The 24,266-nt window shown below is 34.1% G+C and overlaps 5 protein-coding genes across 6 annotated transcripts; 4 read left to right on the forward strand and 1 right to left on the reverse strand.

Annotated features, from left to right (window-relative positions):
- The first annotated feature begins 219 nt into the window (after nucleotides 1–219).
- Nucleotides 220–7,255, forward strand: LOC142538335 (putative aconitate hydratase, cytoplasmic). The gene is made up of 20 exons (XM_075643681.1): nucleotides 220–539; nucleotides 1,056–1,160; nucleotides 1,389–1,549; nucleotides 1,622–1,714; nucleotides 2,076–2,261; nucleotides 2,356–2,517; nucleotides 2,734–2,878; nucleotides 2,979–3,121; nucleotides 3,222–3,278; nucleotides 3,368–3,447; nucleotides 3,578–3,653; nucleotides 4,378–4,563; nucleotides 4,735–4,802; nucleotides 4,871–4,989; nucleotides 5,079–5,200; nucleotides 5,318–5,416; nucleotides 5,500–5,979; nucleotides 6,116–6,214; nucleotides 6,305–6,547; nucleotides 6,833–7,255. Exons 1-20 carry the CDS (start codon nucleotides 266–268, stop codon nucleotides 6,899–6,901), a joined length of 2,967 nt encoding a protein of 988 aa, XP_075499796.1. The 5' UTR covers nucleotides 220–265; the 3' UTR covers nucleotides 6,902–7,255.
- Nucleotides 7,256–8,637: 1,382 nt separating this feature from the next.
- LOC142538344 (DNA-directed RNA polymerase II subunit 4) lies at nucleotides 8,638–10,083 on the forward strand. 2 transcript variants are annotated; one of them, XM_075643686.1, is made up of 2 exons: nucleotides 8,638–8,758; nucleotides 9,397–10,083. In XM_075643686.1, exon 2 carries the CDS (start codon nucleotides 9,428–9,430, stop codon nucleotides 9,842–9,844), a length of 417 nt encoding a protein of 138 aa, XP_075499801.1. In that variant the 5' UTR covers nucleotides 8,638–8,758; nucleotides 9,397–9,427; the 3' UTR covers nucleotides 9,845–10,083. The 2 variants fall into 2 exon arrangements, with proteins under 2 accessions (XP_075499801.1, XP_075499805.1); XM_075643690.1 differs by having other exon boundaries at nucleotides 8,644–8,758; nucleotides 9,407–10,083.
- Nucleotides 10,084–12,974: 2,891 nt separating this feature from the next.
- Nucleotides 12,975–15,184, forward strand: LOC142538473 (16 kDa phloem protein 1-like). Its single transcript, XM_075643789.1, has 5 exons — nucleotides 12,975–13,167; nucleotides 13,424–13,489; nucleotides 13,847–13,991; nucleotides 14,711–14,846; nucleotides 14,942–15,184. Exons 1-5 carry the CDS (start codon nucleotides 13,101–13,103, stop codon nucleotides 14,993–14,995), a joined length of 468 nt encoding a protein of 155 aa, XP_075499904.1. The 5' UTR covers nucleotides 12,975–13,100; the 3' UTR covers nucleotides 14,996–15,184.
- A 2,246-nt stretch (nucleotides 15,185–17,430) lies between these two features.
- Nucleotides 17,431–20,044, forward strand: LOC142517301 (16 kDa phloem protein 1-like). The gene is made up of 5 exons (XM_075619912.1): nucleotides 17,431–17,587; nucleotides 17,773–17,838; nucleotides 18,344–18,491; nucleotides 19,621–19,756; nucleotides 19,860–20,044. The coding sequence occupies exons 1-5, from the start codon at nucleotides 17,521–17,523 to the stop codon at nucleotides 19,872–19,874; spliced, it is 432 nt and encodes a 143-aa protein (XP_075476027.1). The 5' UTR covers nucleotides 17,431–17,520; the 3' UTR covers nucleotides 19,875–20,044.
- Nucleotides 20,045–20,373: 329 nt separating this feature from the next.
- On the reverse strand, nucleotides 20,374–21,982 carry LOC142538363 (expansin-A4-like). Its single transcript, XM_075643701.1, has 3 exons — nucleotides 21,614–21,982; nucleotides 21,180–21,498; nucleotides 20,374–20,956 (listed from the first exon to the last, which is right to left on the reverse strand). Exons 1-3 carry the CDS (start codon nucleotides 21,774–21,776, stop codon nucleotides 20,647–20,649), a joined length of 792 nt encoding a protein of 263 aa, XP_075499816.1. The 5' UTR covers nucleotides 21,777–21,982; the 3' UTR covers nucleotides 20,374–20,646.
- Between the last annotated feature and the right edge of the window lie 2,284 nt (nucleotides 21,983–24,266).

Consider the following 24,266-nt stretch of genomic DNA (forward strand, 5'->3'; position numbering starts at 1 on the left):
AAATATACAATGGAAGGCGAATGTGGTGGGAGTTTAAACGGATGGGGCGGCCAAAACGACACCGTTTCAGATCACGAGCACGTGGCGGCCACGCGATCCAAAGCAAAAGTCAAACGAAATACGTAATTCTCACCACCGTCGGATGCTCGCACCGGAGATCCTACGGTCCACCCAATTTAGAAAATATATACTGTTTGTTTCCTGAGACGGGTAGTTGTGCTGATCTCTAGGGTTCTGACTATTCAATAATAATACAAAGTACGACATGTATTTATCCTCTTGCTATCCTCAATCATCATCTTCATCTTTGATTCTCAGAGCTTTTCGTTTCGCTTCGAGCGTCTCTTCTCGGGCTCACTTGTGTTCTCCGGTCAGTTACCGTCGATCGTTGAGTTTCTCGTCCGCGTTGGGATCGCGGCGGTGTTCTGTCCCCATTTGGAGTCGCGGAGTCGGCTCTCGATCGCCGGTTAGTCTTAGAGCTCAGATCAGGGCGTCCTCTCCGGTTCTCGAACGGTTCGAGCGCAAGATCGCGACCATGGGTATGATGTGATGTGTTCTGATTGGTTTAATGCTGACTTGTGTGTGTGTTTTTGGCATTTTGGATTGGATTGCGTTGGTGGAATTGGGAAGTGATTGATGAAATGTACTAGATTTTTTAATGGAGCTGAGGTGTTTTGATCATCCATTCCGTTACGTGGCTTCTCTCTGCATTTTTTTATGCAATGTGGTGGATGGATTTTGAAATGCATTATTTTTTGATCGGATCTGTTTTGGTATGTGGATTACCTCTGTTTTTCTGTCACTTCTCTAGTTTGTTCGTAAGTTGAAAGTAATCGTCATTTACATATTAATGATTTTACCAATCCTTCATTTTCAAATGTCTTCTTGGGCTCGCTGTATACCCTTCCTGGCCAACGGCCCATTTTTGGCTTGAACATTCCGTATTGTTCTAGAGACGAGTTTTATTTTAGTATTTACTATCTTACACTTCTTAGTTAAGAAGTTGGACATTTATTTTACTATTTCTGATAGTGAGATTTGTAAATGTCATGCAGCTTCTGAGCATCCTTTCAGTGGAATTTTGTCCGGTCTTCCCAAACAAGGAGGAGGAGAATTTGGAAAATTTTACAGCCTTCCTGCTTTGAATGATCCCAGAATCGGTATGAACTTTTTTCTCCTAAAACCATTTCATATTCCGTTCTTTTTTCTGGTTTATGTACCATCAACACTTGTTGAATTAAGCAAACTATAACTGCAATTTTTTATTTGGCTTTAGAAAGGATTGTTTGGCCAATCTTCTAACTGAATATTCGTGTCAAGGCAGTGTTTTTGTTTGTGCTCGTTTATCCATTGTTTTCTTCACATTCATTGCTGATGTTTACTTGCAGACAAGCTTCCATATTCGATCAGAATACTTCTAGAATCAGCTATAAGAAATTGTGACAACTTTCAAGTCACTAAGGAGGATGTGGAGAAGATCGTTGATTGGGAAAAGTCTGCACCGAAGCAAGTTGAAATTCCCTTTAAGCCTGCTCGTGTTTTGTTACAGGTGACAGATAATTTTGGTTGGAGGTAGATAATATGCTTATAACAGCTTCACATTTTTTTTTTCTACTCATAGGATTTTACTGGAGTTCCAGCTGTGGTTGACCTTGCTTCTATGCGAGAAGCAATCAAGGATCTTGGTAGTAACCCAGATAAAATAAACCCTTTGGTATGCTGCATTTCCTATTTGCAATGAACAACCTGCCTGATATATGCTTAGCAGTTTCACTTTTCCATAAGCGTAATCATATTGTATGTGATGACTGTGTGTATTATGCAGCTTTCCATTATGCGTATGTCTATTTTATTTGATCATTTTGTATATCATGCTTTTCTTGCTAATTCATCTTACAAAATATGTCCGAGTCTATGGTGAGGAGGAACATTTTGGAACTAGTTTGAGAATTGTATGGTTATGAGGGAAAAGAAATAATATGGAGTTCAGGGAAAAGAAATAATATGGTCACCTCCGTGCTATAACATTCTGTGATTGTTCTGATTTCAGTGTTCTTTTCTCTTGTTACATACAGGTTCCTGTGGATCTTGTCATTGATCACTCTGTTCAGGTTGATGTGGCCAGATCAGAAAATGCTGTGCAGGCTAACATGGACTTTGAGTTCAAGAGAAACAATGAGAGGTTTGCTTTTCTTAAATGGGGATCCACCGCCTTCCGCAACATGCTCGTTGTTCCTCCTGGTTCTGGTATTGTCCATCAGGTATAATTTAGGACCGGACGTATATCAATTTTATTTTTGGGTATCTCTGCTTGCTGCAGCATGAGTTCATGAGAATGCTATGATTGATTTTTAGGTGAATCTGGAGTATCTTGGGCGGGTTGTTTTTAACACAGATGGCATATTGTATCCGGACAGTGTTGTTGGAACTGATTCTCATACTACCATGATTGATGGATTGGGTGTTGCGGGATGGGGAGTTGGAGGAATTGAAGCAGAGGCAACGATGCTTGGCCAGGTACTTCGCCTATTTTACTCACGTATTTATGTAAAGCTTCTCTATTTTATTTTTTGTAGTTCTAGTTTGCTTTGTTATTAGTGTTCTCGCTTGGTTGCATGTTATTTTACAATACTTGTGTTATCTTCCTATAATATCTTGCTCTGTTTTGTGCATTGATTTTGGCAAATTCTCGGTGTGTTGAGCATAAATATTTGTCTCCTGCAAATTTGGCAGCCTATGAGCATGGTTCTTCCTGGTGTCGTTGGTTTTAAATTGTCTGGAAAATTGCGTAATGGGGTTACTGCAACGGATTTGGTTTTAACCGTGACACAAATGTTGAGAAAGCATGGTGTCGTTGGCAAGTTTGTTGAGTTTTATGGTAACACTCTTGTATCCATAATGTTCGCAAAGTTTTCTTGTTGCATCTTCTCTTATGGTGCAGTGGCTGATATTTGTTCTACCTCTTAAAATGTTGGTAGGTGAAGGCATGGGTAAGTTATCATTAGCAGACAGAGCGACTATTGCAAATATGTCTCCTGAATATGGAGCAACCATGGGTTTCTTCCCTGTGGATCATGTCACCCTGCAATACCTGAAATTGACTGGAAGAAGTGATGAAACGGTTAGCTACAAGTCTACAACTTCTTTTTATACAGATATCATAATATTGTATAAAAGTTTATGAAGATTATGTAAGTTTGTCAAATGCTTCAACTGGGCAGGTAGCAATGATTGAGGCATATCTACGTGCGAATAATATGTTTGTTGACTACAATGAGGTAATTGTCTGAGTTCTTCGCTATTTTTCATGTGGCCCATCAAGTTGCACAAAATAACCAAGAGCTTACTTGGGTGAATGCATTTACAGCCTCAAGAAGAAAGAGTGTACTCGTCTTATCTGGAGTTAGATCTTACTGACGTAGAACCTTGTATTTCAGGACCTAAAAGGTATTGTACTTGATAATGTTTATTTAGGGCGTTGGCAAATCGAAGTGCTGTTGCTTCCACCTTTCCACATTGTTACTTCTTGAAAATATATTTTACTTGGGGTTAATAAGTTGCTGCAATGAAAAATTAGGCCTCATGACCGGGTTCCAATAAAAGATATGAAGGTTGATTGGCATTCATGTCTCGACAGTAAAGTTGGTTTCAAGGTAGATGCAAAGTTCTGTTTTTTTTTTTTTTCACTCTGAAATTCTTGTTTTTGAACTTTACAACCGAGTTGACTGAAAATACGAGAAAATAATGACACTGAACCAAGATAAATTTGTGTGCGATCAATCTATCAAATAACGAGCATACCATCCAAATCTCTATTGTTTATTCTTTGTGAATGGAAATCTACTAGTTTTGAATGGTCAGTCTGAATCTAATGCAAAGTATTTACCTTTCGAAAACTAGATATGAAACGTCATTGATATTACATGTCAATGTTTGCATTCCATTTTCCGCTTCCATGTATTATTATTAGAATCCAAATGTCGCATTACTTGAAGAAAGAATATATTTGATTCAAGTAGGTTGTACGGTTCATCATAATTTACTATCACCTGAATACATGATTAGAACAGCAAATTTCAATTTTTTTCTATTATAGAGAGATTAGAATTACTTGGATCTCGTTATTCTGATCTAGGAAATGATCTTACTCTGATGTGATTTATCTGAATTACGATCCGGACCATTTAAGACTGATTGTTCAATAATACAATGTGTTGCAGAGTACATGGACCATAATCTATCAGTAATTAACTTGAGGTCTGAACAACAATGAAAGTATATGGATGAGCGAAATATCCGGCAACTAGTAGGAAACCATTGTAATAGAATGCAAAGAAGAATTGTGTTAATTAACTTAGATTTCTCCATATTTTACAGGGGTTTGCGGTGCCGAAAGAACAACAGGAGAAAGTAGTAAACTTCACATTCCATGGGCAGCCTGCAGAACTCAAGCATGGAAGTGTTGTTATAGCAGCCATTACGAGTTGTACAAATACATCAAACCCTAGTGTGATGCTTGGAGCTGGTCTTGTGGCAAAGAAAGCATGTGAATTGGGGCTAGAGGTTAGTATTGGTCTTTCAGGATTGTCTATATGGATTCTGTTGTGGTTCATTTTCATTTTTTTTATGCACCTATGCTTTAACCTGTCGTGGCTTGATTAGCTCTCTGATTTCTTATTTTTTGGTAGACAGCTCGACTTTTCCTGACATATTTCATGATGACTGTTTGAATAGGTTAAACCATGGGTAAAAACAAGTCTCGCCCCGGGGTCTGGAGTCGTTACAAAATATTTGCTCGAGAGGTATAGAGAGATGTTTCATTTACAATTTCTTATGTTTGATACTGACTTGTATTTATGATCTCTCATAGTGGCCTGCAAAAGTACTTGAACCAACAAGGGTTCAACATCGTTGGATATGGCTGCACAACTTGCATCGGAAATTCTGGGGATCTCGATGAATCTGTTGCTTCTGCAATTACTGATAACGGTATTTTCCCACTTGCTTTCCCATTCTCCTTGGGTATTGTGACTCTTATCGTTGTTAATCAATTGTCATTGTTCCAACTTATATTGCAGATCTTGTTGCTGCTGCCGTGCTCTCTGGAAATAGGAACTTTGAAGGCCGTGTTCATCCACTAACAAGAGCTAATTATCTTGCTTCACCTCCACTGGTTGTTGCCTATGCACTTGCTGGCACGGTGTGTTGAGGGGCTTTTGTGGGGCTCATTTTAGTCTATGATACGTTACGAACTTATATGGTGGCGAGCTTTCTTTTTATTGGTTAACTAATTTCTGCTGATTTTCTGAATTTTTAGGTTGACATTGACTTTGAGAAGGAACCAATTGGTACTGGGAAAGGTGGGAAAAGCGTGTACTTCAAGGATATCTGGCCTACTAGCGAAGAAATTGCTGAGGTAGTTTGAGTTTACGTGATTTGTATGACTTTGAATCATGATTTTTCTTGGAGACTATTAATATTTATAAGTGTCTCATGTAGGTTGTTCAATCCAGTGTACTTCCTGAAATGTTTAAGAGCACTTATGAAGCCATCACGAAGGGCAACCAATTATGGAATCAGTTAACAGTAACTTCGTCAAGTCTTTATGCATGGGATTCGAGCTCAACTTACATCCACAAACCTCCATATTTCAGTGGCATGACAATGCACCCTCCTGGTCCCCGTGGAGTGAAGGATGCTTATTGCTTGTTGTTGTTTGGTGACAGTATAACTACTGATCATATCTCTCCTGCCGGAAGTATACACAAGGACAGTCCTGCTGCAAAGTTCTTGATTGAGCGTGGGGTTGACCGGAGGGATTTCAATTCTTATGGTAGTCGTCGTGGCAATGATGAGGTTATGGCAAGGGGTACCTTTGCTAACATTAGAATTGTAAACAAATTATTAAATGGAGAAGTGGGACCGAAGACCATTCACATTCCCACGGGGGAGAAACTTTATGTGTATGATGCAGCAATGGTAAGCTTGATGGTTTAGCATGATAGTTCTGAGTTTTTTACATTCAGTGGTACAAAACATTTGCAGTAGTAGATCTTGTGCAAAACTACATTCATCAATCACTGTTTAAACACTTGACTTGTTTTTCTCATGTCAGAGATATGCCTCAGCTGGACAAGATACCGTTGTTATTGCTGGTGCAGAATATGGAAGTGGTAGCTCTCGAGACTGGGCTGCGAAAGGACCAATGCTCCAGGTGAGTCATATTTAACAATTCCGTAAAATTCATGTCAGTCACATTATGAATTGTAGTCAAGTTGTGTATTATTTTCATTTGTTAATTCAGGGTGTTAAAGCAGTCATTTCTAAAAGTTTTGAGAGGATCCACCGCAGCAACTTGGTTGGTATGGGTATTATCCCACTTTGCTTCAAGCCTGGCGAGGATGCGGATACCCTAGGTTTGACTGGGCACGAGCGTTACACCATAGACCTCCCAACAAAAACGAGTGATATAAGGCCTGGACAAGATATTACCGTGACGACTGATAATGGAAAATCTTTTACGTGTACCTTACGCTTTGACACGGAGGTACTCACTCTGACACTACTGTGATTTTAGTTTCTTGTTGATGCACGTGATCAGTTTCTGCCTTTCTAGTTTTTCGAAACTGTAATTTCTTTTTGAACTTTTAAATTTGGATGGAATAGATAGCTATCCAATTAGTAGATAAACCTTCTGCACATGGATGAAGATTTCAAGAATAGATTTCAGTCATTTGTAACTGATACTGAGATTTGATCAATCAATTTGGTGAAATTATAAGTTCAAACAATGAGTGGAGATCCCATAACCTATTTTATTTTTTTTCTGCAGGTTGAGTTGACATATTTTGACCATGGAGGGATTCTCCAGTATGTCATTCGTCAGTTAAGCAAAGAGTGAAGAGAACAGTGAGATTTGCTGTCTTTCAAAGTCGTCGTCTCGCAGCTGCCGTCTGTTTATACCTGAGTTTGTTCCATGAGATTGACTGGGGATTGGGTCTGAATAAGAGGGGGATATTTTACATGTTTTCACCCCATCAAGTTGTTACTTGACCTTTCCAAATGCTATTTTTGAAACTTTTCTTCGAAATGTATGTTCACTGTCGGCAACAGGTGGTAGTGTTCTATCTCAAACTCACCTCTTCTCAGTTCTCATGGCACTGGTGCATGTCTTGTTATATTTCTATGTTGTGTGTGTGTGTTAGATGTTTCTCATATACATAATAATAAATAAAGCACATTCGTTTGTGTTCCACATTTATCATTTATTTTTTGTTGTTCTTGAATGTTTAGTTTGGATTTATAAAGGCAAAAATTTGTGTGAGACGGTGTCACGGGTCGTATTTTGTGAGACAGATCTTTTATTTGGGTCATCCATGAAAAAATATTATTTTTTGTTGTGAATTTTATTTTTAATTGTGAAAATCGATAGGGTTGATGCGTCTCACGGATAAAGATTCGTGATATCGTTTTACAAGAGACCTACTCATTTATAAATTAGCTTTGAAGAAATAATCGAAATTCATTTGAAATTGCACTGACTTCATATAAATTAATATGAAATCTATTTGAATTTTATTTATTCAAAAGATATTTAAATTGGTAAAAAATATCATCATTTAAAATCCATGGATTTAATTATAACTGATATATCGATGAGAGATTTTATTTATCCAAAAAATATTAAGAATTTGAACTCGACAAAAAATCATCATTTTAAGTCTATCTATGTAATTGCAACCGTGATTTAGTTATTTAAATGCTTTAATAATTCAAGTACGGGATTTATAGTAATGTATTAGCAACATAATGAGCCCCTTCCAATAACTCGAATATTCATTATAATTATTGATAATTGATAGTATCAAAAATCGGTTAACTGGATATGTTTTGTATATTTGTTAAAATGATTTTTCAAAAAAAAAAAAAAAACAATTTATAGAGAAAAACTTAAAATAATTTAAAGGGTGAAAGGAAAAATTAGCATTTATCCCAAAAACCTTTTTAAATATATATTGTGAAGTTATTAGAGAGGTTAATGGACGAGTCATTTCCACTCCACATCAAGCAAAACGTTTGATCACGTAGAATTTTTGGCAAATTGAATCAGTACGCCATGACAATTAATAAAGCAAAAAACTCTTCTATAAAATCAACGAGGATTTAATCCCATTTTTTTAAAAAATAAGGATTGGTAAACATATTTCTTTTAAAAAAAAGCCATTATTTTTTTATGGGAAAAAACAATTAATTTTACAAAAGGAGTGTGGCATCTTTTTATTTGATAAAACTACAATTTAAAACATGTAAGTTTTATTATTATTATTTTGATATTTTAATTTATAACATTTAAGTTTGAGTCCCTTTTTTTAATTAATTTTTTAAAATGATGTTCGAGTCTGTTATCTTTGATTTTTCGATTAATTTAGTTTTTTTTATAAAAATAATCTTCTCATTATATTTTTTAGGGCAACGTAGATATGACAATATCTTATTATTCTTATGAATAATCATAAAAATAAATAACATAAATTGCTAAAAAAAATTAATTTATGGTACTAAAATTAAAATTTCAAAAAATAGAAAATAAAGATCTTAAAAAAATTAAACGACAGAGTTTACAATCCGTACCTATTCTACATTTTTTTCCTCTGTAAAATGCTATTTGCACCTATTAATTTAATTTAACTTGATCGATTCTTTACGTACTTCTCCGCCGTCAAGCCGGCCGATTTTTTCGTGAGCGAGAGCGTACGAGGTAAGGGACGAAAACTGCTACTAGAATTCTCTCTTCTGATTTTTACAGGATGCGATGTGCGATTCCCTTGAAGTGTTAACATATTCATATCTGTTACGGACCCTTAATTTGAAATTGGGGCTTCGTTATTTTTCGAATCGGGGCAAAAATATGTGCTATTGTTGTTGTTGTGAACATATTACTGCAAGTGTTGAGTCTTCTTTTTTCGATTCATGATGATTGTTGGGTTAATTGAGATTTTGTGGAATGGATTTAAATAGGGCAGATTTAATTTAAGATGGAAGAAGGTAAACCGAACTCGAATTCGTGCTAACGTAGATTTTTCAGTTTGAGAGACTGTTCTTCGGATGATGTTGTGCTCTCCAATCATGTCTTTGATTATATTATTTAGGGCTGTCAAAATGTGATTTTATTTTGGTTTATGTTAAATTCTTGGATTTATGGCTGTTTCTGTTGAGGTGAAAGAATTGGAACTGTATGGATTTTGGGACCTGCTTAAATCTTAAATTTTGGGATGCGACCACACCGTTATGGTTGTGATTATGTGTTTTATGAGTTGATCAATTAGATTCGAGAAAATGGACTATTTCAGCTTAGAAACCCTTGGGTTTTAAACTAAATATGAGTGGAATTTGAAGGGAGATACAGGTCCAGATAGAAGATTGAACTATGTCTGGAGAAGAAGAAGAAAATGCTGCTGAGCTAAAGATACCCGACGAATTTTTGAAAGCCAAATGCCTAATGAATTGTGAAGTTTCCCTGATTCTTGAACATAAGTATGAGCAACTTCAGCAGATGTCCGAGGACCCAATGAATCAAATGTCACAGGTTTTTGAGAAATCACTCCAATATGTGAAGCGTTTCAGCCGGTATAAAAATCCTGATGCTGTCAGACAAGTTCGAGAAATTCTTAGTAGATATCAGCTGGCTGAATTTGAGCTATGTGTGCTTGGGAACCTCTGCCCAGAAACGGTAGAGGAGGCTATAGCTATGGTTCCAACAATCAAGACAAGAGGACGTGCACATGATGATGAGGCGATTGAGAAGATGTTGAATGACCTCTCCCTTATCAAGAAATTTGAGTAGTTGAAATTTTCAGTGCCCGGCGCAGGAAAGTTTGTTACTTGCAATGTTGCTACACTGATATCTCAACTGTAGCTTTATCATGTATTGGTAGATACTATCTTGATTCTGCATCATTTATGCTGAACTTGGTGATGGTTTCTTGGTTCTTGAAAATAGCTTGAGAATCTGGTTGTCAACCTGATATTTCAGAGGCTTAATAAATTGTGGTGGAATTTGGAGTGTGCTGATGCTATTTGGAATTTGAAGGATTAGCTTAACTGGTTTAATGAAAAAAAATTGCATAATTTGTTTTGGATGCCCATATTTATGTCTCTCTTCTAGGGTCACTTACTGGTTTTTGGAAATATTTTTCTGGTGCGTTTTATAATCTCATTAGACTATTGTATTTCAAGAGCTTGGCCTCGCCCGCTTGCCGTAGATGTGGTTTTTTTTGTTTTATAAACATGGTTTACTTTAGGGAAAAAAACTTAAATAAGAATTCTAAAGCAGTAAAGCTAGAATTGGACTTATTGGCTTGTATGGATGAAGCTATGGTAAGATATTTATCAAGTGGTAACATTTCAGTCGAAAATTTGAAGTAGGTTTTGAGTACCTGTTGAAAAAGAATTTGGTAGAAAACCAGGAAACTCTGTTTCCCTGTTCTTGTGTGTTTTTGCGCATGAAGGTAGTGTAAATTTTATCAGCACCTCATAAAAATTCGAAAAACCAAAAAATCACTTGTGTAAAATTCATTACATTTAAAACCATGCATTTTTAAAAAACAAACACATTACCCCTATTCAAAAAAACCTTTTCGAAGCATGAGAGCTCAATTAATTGAAGAGTTAACATGTAGCATCTCTCGTTCCACATGAATTAGAAAATAAGTTTATAATGATTTACTATGAACTCTTATATCAATTTATGTTGATTATTTTCGTAAAACTAATATTTATACGAAGTAGTTGTTATATGAATTCATCGTTTTGTTGGCTTGTATGGACTGGGTCTCAGCATGACTTAACAACTCAACCTCTTAAAAAAATTTGCATGATACATAGTGGTTTGAGATATTAGCAAGTACATTTTCCAATAACAGAAGAACTATTGGTTGTCTAACTGACAAAATATTGTTTGAGCATTTAGCTGATGTTTTACAACTTCTCGATGCTTAAATTCTTTCTTTTTCGGGTGCTCTCTTGAAAATATTTCAAGCGTAGGAATGGAAATAAAATTTAGAAAATTAGAGAATAGCAAACTCTTCCCAACACCAAATCCATTGAACCAAAAAATAATAATCAAAATAGGCATAGCATAAAAATAAGATTAATCATATCTAAAACTAATAGCATATGCTATTTTCCTTCATTCATATATATGTGTGTGTGTTATGTTGAGTACCTAACGTGAACACTCATTGTGACGTCGCTAGCACTGCGTAAATTTTTCGTATCGATTGCGTATAAAATAATACATATAAATAAATATTGCGGTGACGTGCTCAAAACAAGGTCAAGTAAGACTTAATGAAATCAACTAAGATTTAAAGTTTACTTTTGGGTTACGTTATTTAACAGTAGATCTTTTGTGAGATAATCTCACAAATTTTTATCTGTGAGACGGGTCAATCCTACCGATATTCACAATAAAAAATAATAATCTTAGCATAAAAAGTAATATTTTTTCATGGATGACCCAAATAAAATATCCGTCTCATAAAATATGATCCGTTAAATCGTCTAACACAAGTTTTTATCATTATTTAAATTAGAACTACCTAATCCATGTGTGTGAGAATAGAGATATCGTACGCCGATGTGGAAAATGTTTTTGGGCAATTGGAAGATTATATTATATACGGCCAGAGGCGGCTATGCCAAACTTCCCTCTTCCACTGATTTTTTATCCAACTATATATATAGAGTTGAACCGATGATCAAAGCACTACCACACAATAAATTTTACGGCAAAACGACAATCATAAATTGAATTATTAGTTTAAAATTTTGTTTTATATATATATAGTTTTGATATACTGCACACCTACCGTGTAAATCTATATGAGCGATGAGGTATCACTCACTCATTGGATACGCAATTTTTCTATATTTCATCACATCTAATAGATGAGTGACACACATAGTTTGCCAAAACGGGATCGGAACGGCCGGAACGCTACCTACCTTGACGGAGTTCCGGTGTTTGGAGGTATATGATGTGGGTCGGCGTTCCATGCATGAAGAACGGCGATTTAACGGGAAAACAGAACGGGCCACGCTTGGAACGGAACCGGAACACAATTCGCGACGGTTTTGTTAAGAACTGTCGCTAGTAGTGACGGTTTTATGTATGTAGCGACGGTTTTTATTCAACCGTCGTCGATTTACATCGGCGACGGGTTTAATAAAATACATCGGCGACGGGTTTAATAAAACCGTCGCTATATTAAAATCGACGACGGCTGAATAAAAACCGTCGCTAAATTTAGCGACGGCTTTTCATAAAACCGTCGCAAATCCGAATCAGCGACGGATTTAATAATGCACGTATCTTTGCTTTCTAATACAAATAATGCAATTGTAGGTCATATTGCACGTCGTATCTTTGCTTTGTAGTACAAATAATGCAATTTTGAGCACATGTATTGTTTGGATAAAACCGTCGCCAAATTAAATTTATTATTTACATCAAATAATCTATTTAAATGATATTTATTTTAATTTTTATATTTTTAAATATTTTCCAAAATTTTTAATTTTTATATATTTATAATATTTTTTTTAAATACCCGTTCCGCGAAATTTCATTGTAACTGGAACGGTAGCATTCGTTCCGATCTCCGCGACCACGACAGCGATCCATGGTGACATCTCATCGATGCTCACATAGGTGTGCACGATATCAAAACTATATATATATATATATAAAAAAAAAAAAACAAATCGATTTTAATGTTGTAATACTTGTTTGATATTGATTTAAGTTATTTTACATCAACTTGTCTTTATTTGATAAACATGACGATTATCTCCTAATGAATGACTATAAGAAAAAGTCCAAACGCGCCGGTGTGTCAAACGCGGTCAGAACTTGACCACATCAATATAATATATATACGTATTTTGATTATGACGAAATTGAATAAATCAATGTCAACATATATGATATCTCTTCTATATAAACACAAATCCTTCACACATCTTTGAATATAAGATCAATACCATTAATTCTGAGAGCTCGTTCTTATTTTCAGCATCCAAATTTCCCCGATACGAAGATGACGACGATTGGAATCATGGACGTGACTCTCGTGGGAGCTCGAGGTCTAAAAAATGCATTCTTAGGTATTTGTTTGTATGTACGCAATTTTTATACGTAGAGTTCTTAGGTCGAATTTCTCGGATTATGTTCGAAACCAACCTTAAATTTTGATTATGGTAATCTTTTTTTTTTTTTGTCATTTTTGAGGGGTGAAAGTGCATTAACATCCCATGTTGTAATTAATATAATGGTCATTTTGATTATTAATTAATTTTTTTTTTCTACAACAGATAATTTTATTTTTAATTTTTTGAAATGTGTTTAATTTAATTTTGACAGGCAAGATAGATCCATATGTTTTGATTCAATACAAAAATCAAGAGCACAAGAGTCGTAAGGCTAGTGGTAAACTCCTATTGTCTCTCATCCATGCATTTTAAATTTCATTATAAAAAATTAGTGTAAAATATTGTGGAATGATATTAGAAAATTAGTGTAAAATATTGTCAATAATATATGAAGTATTTTAGAATTTTAGAAGAAGTATCGAATTGGATAAATATAATCATAATGTATAGATAGATACAAAGAATGATTGGAATTAAGTTCAAATTAAAATAATGATTATGTTAGAAGACATAAAAATTGAAGTATGAATAAATTTATAACATTTAATTTTTTTTAGTACTTTTTAAATAATTATTATAATTGGCTAAACTAATGAAATAATGTATGTGTGTGTGTATATATATATATAATCAGGGCAAGGCAGTGCACCAGTGTGGAATGAGAAGTTCAGATTCAAGGTTGAATTCCCAAACAAAGGGAAGATTGAGCAGCAGAAGCTTGTTCTCAAAATCATGGACCGCGACACTTTTACTCGTGATGATTTTCTTGGCCAAACAACGTAAGAATATTCTTGCATGTAATAAAAAATACATCTCGAAAATTTCGACTTTTTTTTTAGTAGGTATCTTGTGAGACAATCTCACAAATTTTTATATGTGAGACAGATTAACCTTACCAATATTCACAATAAAAAGTAATACTCTTAGCAAAAAAAGTAGTACTTTTTCATGGATGACCCAAATAAGAGATCTGTCTCACAAAATACGATCCGTGAGACCGTCTCACACAAGTTTTTGCCTTTTTTTTTACTAAATGAGTGATTAAATTTTCCCGATATTCCAACTCGATTTAAGTTCACCATTTGATGGAAGATGTCGGTTTTGATGGAGTCAGTGGCGGAGCCACATGTCTAAATACTCGGGTAGACCAATTTTTTTTAAAAAAATTATATTTAAATTTTGTATAATTTTGGATTAATATGATATTAGTCCGGTTAGATCAATTTAAAATTTTAAAATATTTTAGAGTTTAAAATTATAGCTCGGGCGGAGCAAGGAAAAAAAAATTATATTTAAATTTTGTATAATTTTGGATTAATATGATATTAGTCCGGGTAGATCAATTTAAAATATTAAAATATTCTAGAGTTTAAAATTCTAGCTCGGGCAGAGCCATATTCCTGGCACCGCCACTTGATGGAGTATTTGATATTTATACCATAAATATTAAATTTATATCTTAATTATATATTAATTAGTTGCAAATTCCAAAATATAGCATTTATTTGAAGGAACTCTTTGAAACGGGGATGGAGGAAGGCAAGGCTGAGCTTAATACTCAGAAGTATAGGGTTGTTTCTGCCAATCAAACTTACCATGGTGAAATTAATGTTGGAGTCACCTTTACTGCACAGGTAAATATTTATTCACTTCTACAATTTTCAAATTAAATAAATATCAACTATTTTTTTAAATTTTTATTTATGCAAATAATTTTTTTCTTGTACAGGGAGAAACTAATAACGAGCAAGACTTTGGTGGATGGAAGGAAAACACATTTTAGTCACTTGAATTAATTTGATTTGTTCAAATTCAAGTTCAAGACTGTAAAATATGCAATTATTTCATTTTTTTTTAAAAAAAATCTTTTCTATTTTGTAACATATTATGCAGTATTTGTTTTCTAGCACTTTTTTGCGGTCTGTTTTGTAATTTAACTGAAATAAAAAACTGTTAGTATTTTTTTAATGAATTTTGTGTGAAGAACCAAAATTTTACATTACAAAGAGACAACGTACCAAGTTAATTTTAGTTTTGCATTGAAGATAAATTATGTCATGGAAAATAATAAAATTACAATGCAACATTTGGCATGGAGGGGGAAGGTCTAAAGTCACATTGGTGACATTTAAGTCCATAAACCATGCAACCTTTGGTATGGAGAGGAATCCCAAAAGTCACATTGGTGATTAATACCATAAACCACGCAACCTTTGGTATGGAGGGAGAATACCTAAAGTCAAATTGATGCCTTTAAATAGTGACAAAGGAATGAGTGAAAACACACCAAAACAACATCAAAAGTTCTATCCAAAAGTTGTAATTTTCGAGTACAAAAATTATGCCCAATTTCAGAAAGTTTTGCTCATTGTTTTACACGTCCAAATCCGATTTCCACCTTTCAGAATATACCTACACGTGTTTGGAGCAACATATCCAAAATTCATATCGATCCAACGATTCAATTAGGCGCAAACATTTTTGCAAGGTGAATGGTTTTTCAGTGTCAAGCTCCAACTTGTTCATTCCAAGATTTTTGGAACAATCTTTCAGGTAAGTGAGTTTATATGTTTTAAAGATTATGCCCCGCTTGCTGAGTGTTTCCCAAAACGCTCACCCCCCTTACGTCCCTCTCCATATGAGAATGAAGAATATGTAGAACAAAATGAGCATGAACAGTTCTGGGGCTGATAAAGAATTAGAATGAAGGAATTCAAGTTCTGGATGTTCAAGCCCATTAGTATTCCTTTGTGTTTCTTCGTAAATGGTTGAACTTTTCACTTCCGCAAACCTCTGTATTTTTCCTTTCATGTAAATACAATGGAATTTTATGAAATATACTGGTATTTGGCTATTTTCTACGAGCTTTATTGTTATTTGATTAACAATGCCGGATATCATCGACGCCTCAGTTTCGGGACGTGACATTTTGTATATCTATTGCAATCAAATCATTCTCTTCATTATTTTTTCCCATGAAAAAAAAATTAGTAAAAATATTTTGTGGTGAAGTATGTATGATTGCTGACCTAGATAGGTTTTGGACGTTTGCATGTGATGAACCTGATAATTCTTGATTTAAACTGATCATTCTGCGCACACAACTTGAGCTAATACAACAAATATTTAACAAATTGATGAATAGACAAAACTTGTAAATCAATAAAAAGAAATGTATAGTAAAACTGACTAAAGCACACAATTTGTTTACGGAATTTCGAAGATCATATATGTCTGTGTCTCCATTTCTTTCGTTGTTGTAAGGTTTTCATTAGAAAACATGCCCAGAACTGATCATTTGATTTACCGATTATTTGTTTACACCAAAACTTATATAGAATCCTCTCAGTTATGATCAGGGCTTCAATTCTAACGTGGGACAATTAAACTTTTTATATCTTTTATGTTTGATTTTTTTTTTTTATGATTTTGGTCATCTATATTGACAAATTTCAGATGTAGTCCCGTATCTTTCAATTTGTTGAATCAATGGTTGAGATTTCATCTTCTCGCATATATAGCACACACATTCAAGAAGATAAATCTCCTACTGCACATATTAGTGGATTAGCACTGTTTTTCAATACAAATTTTGGCAATTTTTGTCATTGTTCCGTAAAAATGTTGATGTGACAATGTATACATGAACGCCATGTCAATGTGACGTTGGCTTCTTATAATAATTGTTATTATTTGATAATGAAATATTTTTAAAGTATTTATTTTTTTTCCTGGTATAATTTCTTGGCACAAGCTTGGGATTGGAAAAATATCGAATTTTTAGTATACCGATGTTATCGTACCGAAAAATACCGGATTTACCGAAATATTCGATATGTTAATCGATATATACTGATTATACATATCGAATCGATATAAATATTTTTAATATCGTAATTTTTGGTATAACATGTAATATGTATTTTTGGATATGATAAAGAGTATAGTACATTATAACATCCCTACTCCGGCTATTGCTATCCTAGAGTTTGCATAGAATGTTCCAAATAAACTTAATTACCACGAGAAAAAAAGTCCAAAGGCATGTCTCGTCGGGCGTGGTCCAAATTTGACTTGTTCATGCAGCCTTGTACTATACACATTTTTACCATAATAAAATTGAAATAATCGTGTCTACACACGATACCTCTTCTATATAAATACCACTCATTTTCATAATCGTTTTTGCAACACACACACACACACACACACACACACACACACACACACATATATATATATATATATCATCCGAAAATATCCTGTAATATTTGTTTTCCTGTTATATTCCAAGATACAGAAATAATAATGACAACTGGGATAATGGAGGTCACTCTTGTCGGAGCTCGAGATCTGAAAAATACAGACTGCTTTGGTAAGAATGGGGTTTTACATCGAATTGAAATTTCCGTTTTGTTTATATACAAATTTTCAAATTCTGAATCGAAATGAAGACTTCTTTTATGATTGGAATATATAAAAAAATATAAGTTTTCGCAGTTTTAATATCGGAGAAACAACTTAATTAATTTGTGCATAATATACATTTTCGTTTCGCAGGTAAAATAGATCCATATGTTTTGGTTCAGTACAAAAATCAAGAGCAGAAAAGTCGTACTGTTCGAGGTAAACTACTCTTCATTACAATTACGCCGACGATTTTTAATTAATTTAGGGTGATTTTTTATTTATCTTTTTCGTATAAATTTACATGAAATTTAAACTAACAATTACACAAGCTAGCATTCCAAGCCAGACTTTGAATGATAAGTAGGTATTTTGTGAGACGGTCTCACGAATTTTTATCTGTGAGACGGGTCAAGCCTACCGATATTCACAATAAAAAATAATATTCTTAGCATAAAAAGTAATGTTTTTTCATGGATGACTCAAATAAGATATGTGTCTCACAAAATACGATCCGTGAGACCGTCTCACACAAGTTTTTGTCTTGAATGATATTATATAAGATATATTTTAGTTATTTTATTAATATATGAGATATTTTAGAGTTTTAAAATATAAAAAGGCTCTAAACCGATATATATTTTTATTTACTATAACATTATTTAATATAATTTTTGGTCAAATTACTAATTAAATAATTATGGGAATGTATTATTATAATCAGGGCATGGAAGTCATCCAGTATTGTGGAATGAGAAGTTCAGGTTCAAAGTAGAATTTCCGGACAAAGGGAATGAACACCCCAAGCTTCTCCTCCAATTAATGGACCGTGGGATATTCTTCGCCCCCGATGGCTTTCTTGGCCGAACAACGTAAGAATCTAAATTTTTTATATCGATTTGTGAGACGATAAATTGAAAGATACAAGGGAGAAAAAAATTTTGTCTTATATTTTTGCAATAAATAATGACTAATTCATATAATTCTATTTATTGTTTTTCTATAAATGATTAATAGAACTTGGTCATATTTTGTACTTTCTTGAAATTTAATTTAAAAAAATAAGATAAAATTCGTCACATGCCCGAGTTTCAACACATGTTCGCGATCACATGAGAGGCTGCACCTACCCCTTGTTTGCCAATTTTTTCTCAATATTTTTATGATTTTCATTTATATTGAATAATAACTAATTCACGTGTTTTGAGTCTACTTTCCTCCCAACCAAACAAGAATATTGGCTCCACTACGAAACCAATCGCATGTATTTTGTTTTTTTTAAAAAAAAAAATTGTTTTGGACAGTTCATAAAATTATATTTTATAAATCTTATACTATTTTATCAACTTACATGCCGTTAAATTGTATTTTGAAACAAAACTATTAATATATATGCTTGGAAGAAATAAAATAATAGATCTTGAAATATTGATTTCTTTGGTTTTATCATACACTTTTTTTTTAAAAAATCATCATTGTTATGGAAAAGTGTTAGCGTAATGACTAATAGCAGAAGCGTAGAAGCAAACTCGTAAAGACAAAATAGTAAACTTGAAAGTATGAATATCGTGTATTCAATGACAAAATCAAACCGAGACCTGTAGCAAGTACAGTTCTTTTACAACAAATTTGTCATCTTCAGTATGTGCTTCGAAGATTTAACCGGTATGTATCGAAGTAAAATATGTTTTCGAACGAGCTGATACAACTGAAATTTCGTGACACTGGATGTAAATTCAATGTCCAATTTTCAGGCGAAAATGCTCATTTTCGTCCATATTGTTTAGAGTTTCTCCCCCGATTCAGTCCCCCTTCTTTCCTATATACCCTAACGTCGTGCTCCCGTTATCATGTCAAGTATGCATTTGTGTCAAATTTTCAAATATTAGAGTCGATTTTATAATACGACAGAACCGGGAAGAGACCTCAACTATGGAGATCACATTATCATACCATGTGCTTTATATTTTAATTAATTAGTTTACAAATCGAAAAATGCAGCATTTATTTGAAGGAAATGTTTGAAATTGGGATGGAGGATGGCAAGGCTGGGATTAATACTCAGAAGTACAGAGTTGTTTCTGCCAATCGAACTTATCACGGAGAAATTAAAGTTGGAATCACTTTTAAAACAAAGGTAAATCAATTTAACCCAAAACCCCTCCTGTCCATAAATAAATTATTTCAATTTAATTAAATTCAAACATTTCTTATTTATGACAAAATTTTTTTTATTACAGGAAGAAACTGATTAGGAGCAGTGTATGGTGGAGAGACTTTCTAATTATTATAACTTGTTCAATAATATTTTATGTTTTATGTCAAAAATATTATTTTTCACTATAAATATCAGATCGGCTCATCTCAAGAAAATAGATATGTAAGACTATCTCACTGGAAATACGGATAAGCATAATCTTTCTTACTTACCAATATCACCCCTATTCATTTTGATAATTGCAACTTTATCTTTGGTAATTTTACAATTATTGGTATCTTATCTTTTGACAATTTTAATATTTATAATGTAATCTTAATTCTATAATAATCTCCCATCACAAAAACTCTTGTGGTCGTCCATGAAAAAATATTATTTTTTATGCTGAGAGTAATACTTTTTATTGTGAATATCGGTAAGGTTGAGTCGTCTCACATATAAAGATTCGTGAGACCGTCTCACAAGAGACCTACTGATTTCTCAATTTTTTTTTATAAAAGAAATGAATTATTCAAAGAACAAATTATGTAAAAATATGCCAAAAAGTAACTATTGATAGAAGTAATATGGATAAGAAAACGAAGGAGAGAGTGAGGTGAGGGCCAATTCCACTTTGGAGCCGCTTCAAGCCCCAAAACAACTACTTTTTAAAAAAAAAAAAAAAAAACCCAGTCACAATTTCACTACACTTTGTTCACATTTCACGAATCCCCTTACGAAAAATACGACGAGCACAATAACCAAAAATTGACCAAAACACCAAATGATGTGTGCTAAAGAAAAATGGGACAATTGTATATATTAAATCGTCAAACTCTAAAATTCTTGCCGGTAAAGGTTTGGCCAAATTGCCAATTAGATGGTACGATGTTCCACGAAGTGGAGGTCCTACGATCACTTCCTCTCACGCGGAACGAGAGCGACTGCCCCACCAATATGGCGTTCGATTGCCAATTCTGGCCCCAGTTTCGGCTCAGCGGCATCCAACCGGTTTTCGACCCTTTGACCCAAGCATTTACGATGTCTCCGGCTCCAGCCACGTTTGTGATCAGTATCAGATTGAAGTATTTGAAGCCATTTATTGTGAACCTTATCCCCCCTTTCTTGTGGCATGGCACCCTGCTCGTGAATCAAAAGCGTGAGCAAGTAGAAATTAAAGAATCTAGTTTTACTTATTCCCCCTTTTATTTTCGACCATTCTACCGACGAAATGAAAGAATCCACTATATCAGAAAGTTAAAATTACAGAGCTTACTATTAAGTAAAAATCGGCTTTATTGAACTTCCCACTAGCATGCACTCTCAAGAAAATTAGGAACAAAACAAAAGTGTGGTGGCTGACCTTCTATAGGAAACAGGGACAATCCCTGCCCTGTACTCGGCAATCTTGAGGAACATGGGCATGGCGAGATCGAAATGAGGGCGCGGAGGGTTGCACCAGCCGCCGTTGTCGTTGGGCAGCGCCCAGTTGGGCGGGCAGAAATTGGTGCCCGTTACAAAAATGGAGGGCCTGCCCGGGTGGCACCACTGCGGCGCATCCCTGCATTTGATCTCGAAGCAAGCACCACAGCTGAATCCTTTATTGAAAAGCGCTGTGCTCAGCGCCGCATTGTTCACTCCATACCCCTGGCTGTACAAGTTTCCATACCCACAAGCACCCCCTGATACACAACACCACAAAATTTATATGTCCCGATTATCGACTTACTCAAGACTCTTACAAATATTTTAACGAATTCAAAGTTATACGATACACTAGAGATATTTTAGTCATACCCATTGTCCCGGAGGCATCACTGCCGCCGTAAAACGTAGCATGAGCTGTCTGCCACGTCGAGGAGCCGGTGTAGACTCCGGGGATCCGGCCTTCAACGATGCTCGATGTTAGTAGGAGGAGAAGGGTACTAGAAATGATAGTTGAAACACAAAGTATAGCCATACTTTTTTTGGGTAATTTTAGGTTTCTAACATGTAATATAGATTGCTCAGATGTGTAGAATGGAAGAAGGATGAAGCGCTACTACTTAGGAGAACATCATACATAGTTCATGCACATCTCCCATAATCAATGTTTTCCTAAATTAATGCGTATATTGGCGGAAACTTTTGAATATCAACTCTTGGGGATTCTATCTTGACAAATTTGCCCTTAGATTATGCAAATTTTTTTATGAAGAGAGAGATGGGATTAAGGTGTTTTGGAGGGGGTATTAAAGGGAAGTAAAGGTGTGTTTCCATAGGAAACATATTTACTCAAATGGTATGAAACGGTTCCGCCGCTTTGCTTGAATATCAAGTTGTGCCATTTTAACGCCTCGGGGATATCATTTCCAAGATTTTCAATTCTCTTTATTTTCTTTTTGAAACTTTAATAACTTTAGTTAAATGTCATGTTTGATCCCTTAAATCATCGACAAATTTTAAGTACGGTGGAGGTGTGTTTGGATCGAATGATTTGAATTAAATAATTTTAAGGCAAAAACTTATGTGAGACGGTCTCCTGAGTCGTATTTTGTGAGACATGACTTTTACTCGGGTCATCCATAAAAAAATATTACTTTTTATGCTACGAGTATTACTTTTTATTGTGAATATCGGTAGGGTTGACCCGTCTCACAGATAAATATTCGTGAGACCGTCTCACAAAAACCTACTCAAATTTTAATATAAAATTTAAACTCGTCTCACACCAATTTAGATATTCTTGAATTTCGTTAATTAAAAATCAAAATATTTCCTATAAAACCTTTATTTTCATTGTGTTAATGAAAATACAATTACTTCTATATCTTTATAAATGGTTGTAGGATCTTATTTTATTAAGAAAGTGGAGGAGATTAAGCCTAATGGAATTTATTTGTGTTCCATGTTCATACTCTTTTAAAAAAAATTATATATTATTTTTTGTTGGTTAATAGACGTGAAATAATATGAATTTTTAAATAAACATAATTATGTGCTTTGGAGATGAATTAAATTTTTTCAAATAATACTTAATATTTCAAATTGTGAGTATATACGACACAATATAATTTTTCCATATTTATAATAATATATTACAAATTTATAATTGGTGATTAATTATGGAGAGCATTTTTTGAGGAAGGAAACGTCCCATCATATCCTATTGGGCGCCCCCCAAATCCGGCATTGATTTAAGAGGAAATTCACGTCAATAAATTCTTGTATCTGTCCATAATTTAAATTCAATTTTCTCCTTAAATGGGCAATAATTTTTAATAATACTAATAATGTATATATATATATAATATAATAGGTATCTTATTAGACGGTCTCACGAATATTTATCGACGGGTTAATCCTACCAATATTTACAATAAAAAGTAATACTCTTAGCATAAAAGTAATACTTTTTCATGGATGAGCCAAATAAGAGTTAACTTAACTACCATATTTTTTTATTTAAGGTATATTTTTACATTTTGATTGAATATCATCATTTGTTGTTATGATGATGGAACCGTCTTTTGGTGTGTATTAGAGATAAAAATAAGTATGTGGTTAATTCTGGTTGTTAGTTAGAAGTTAAAAGCAGTGTGAGGAGTTTAAGTATCCATTAGTAGAATAGCTTTCATATAAATATTTCATGGTATATCGTGTGTTATATTACTCAGACAATCCGGGTTTGCTTTTGGTTACTCAATCACACATATGAGAATTATGCTTCTTGGAGTCGGAGCAATGAATATAGTTCTTTTTACCAAAAACAAATTAGGATTGGTCGATGGTTCCATTTCCAAACCCTAAGTTTCACGTTGGTTGGATTAAGTTTTTGAGAATTGCATATGTGTATTTGGACAATCATCATCTCTTAAGCTAGTTTTTTGTGGTAGAGTTATACCCAAGTTCATAATTTTATCATGACATCAGAGTTCAAGTTAACTATTATGTGTTGGACTGTCTTTATAAATTACTTGTTAATATCTTGTAAACTTTATGTTTCAGTTATTCATTCATGACGTGAAGTGGGTGTGTTTAGATGCCCCACATCGACTGAATAAGTTTTTGGAACTTGTACACGTGGACTTCGATACTCATCGTCTTTTAAGCTTGTTTTTGAGGTGAAGTTAGGTCAAAGTTTGTTATCTTAACACGGTATTAGATACCAGAACTGCCGTTATGTGTTGCATCGCTTTTATGGGTCATCCAGTAATATCTTATAAATTTATGCTCTGATTGTTCATTCTTAAACTTAAAAATTGTGAAAATATGTATTTTCACTTGCATTAAATTTTATGAAAATATGTATTTTTGTTAGATATAATCTGGTTGAGCTCTCAATTGCGAAAGAGATTTCAAGCAATGTTTTCAAAATTGGACTGGATCGATCGATTGGACCGAGAACATGTCACGAGTCCGATCTGAAACATACTCAAAAAGCATTTCAAGGGAATAGTCAAATTCGGTC

Source organism: Primulina tabacum, chromosome 1 (genome assembly GCF_025594145.1).
Source record: "Primulina tabacum isolate GXHZ01 chromosome 1, ASM2559414v2, whole genome shotgun sequence".
NCBI classification, from domain to species: domain Eukaryota; kingdom Viridiplantae; phylum Streptophyta; class Magnoliopsida; order Lamiales; family Gesneriaceae; genus Primulina; species Primulina tabacum.

Bases quoted from the DNA above. Each gene is read 5' to 3' on its own strand.
- LOC142517301 (XM_075619912.1), top strand. From the start codon at position 17,521: ATGACAACTGGGATAATGGAGGTCACTCTTGTCGGAGCTCGAGATCTG. The intron at 17,839-18,343 runs GTAAACTACTCT...TATTATAATCAG, and splicing joins GAAAAGTCGTACTGTTCGAG to GGCATGGAAGTCATCCAGTA. The intron at 18,492-19,620 runs GTAAGAATCTAA...CGAAAAATGCAG, and splicing joins GGCTTTCTTGGCCGAACAAC to CATTTATTTGAAGGAAATGT.
- LOC142538363 (XM_075643701.1), bottom strand. From the start codon at position 21,776: ATGGCTATACTTTGTGTTTCAACTATCATTTCTAGTACCCTTCTCCTC. The intron at 21,499-21,613 runs GTATGACTAAAA...GTTGTGTATCAG, and splicing joins TGATGCCTCCGGGACAATGG to GGGGTGCTTGTGGGTATGGA. The intron at 20,957-21,179 runs GTCAGCCACCAC...ATTCACGAGCAG, and splicing joins GTCCCTGTTTCCTATAGAAG to GGTGCCATGCCACAAGAAAG.
- LOC142538344 (XM_075643686.1), top strand. From the start codon at position 9,428: ATGTCTGGAGAAGAAGAAGAAAATGCTGCTGAGCTAAAGATACCCGAC.
- LOC142538473 (XM_075643789.1), top strand. From the start codon at position 13,101: ATGACGACGATTGGAATCATGGACGTGACTCTCGTGGGAGCTCGAGGT. The intron at 13,168-13,423 runs GTATTTGTTTGT...TAATTTTGACAG, and splicing joins TCTAAAAAATGCATTCTTAG to GCAAGATAGATCCATATGTT. The intron at 13,992-14,710 runs GTAAGAATATTC...TCCAAAATATAG, and splicing joins GATTTTCTTGGCCAAACAAC to CATTTATTTGAAGGAACTCT.
- LOC142538335 (XM_075643681.1), top strand. From the start codon at position 266: ATGTATTTATCCTCTTGCTATCCTCAATCATCATCTTCATCTTTGATT. The intron at 3,654-4,377 runs GTAGATGCAAAG...CATATTTTACAG, and splicing joins ACAGTAAAGTTGGTTTCAAG to GGGTTTGCGGTGCCGAAAGA. The intron at 4,990-5,078 runs GTATTTTCCCAC...CTTATATTGCAG, and splicing joins TTCTGCAATTACTGATAACG to ATCTTGTTGCTGCTGCCGTG.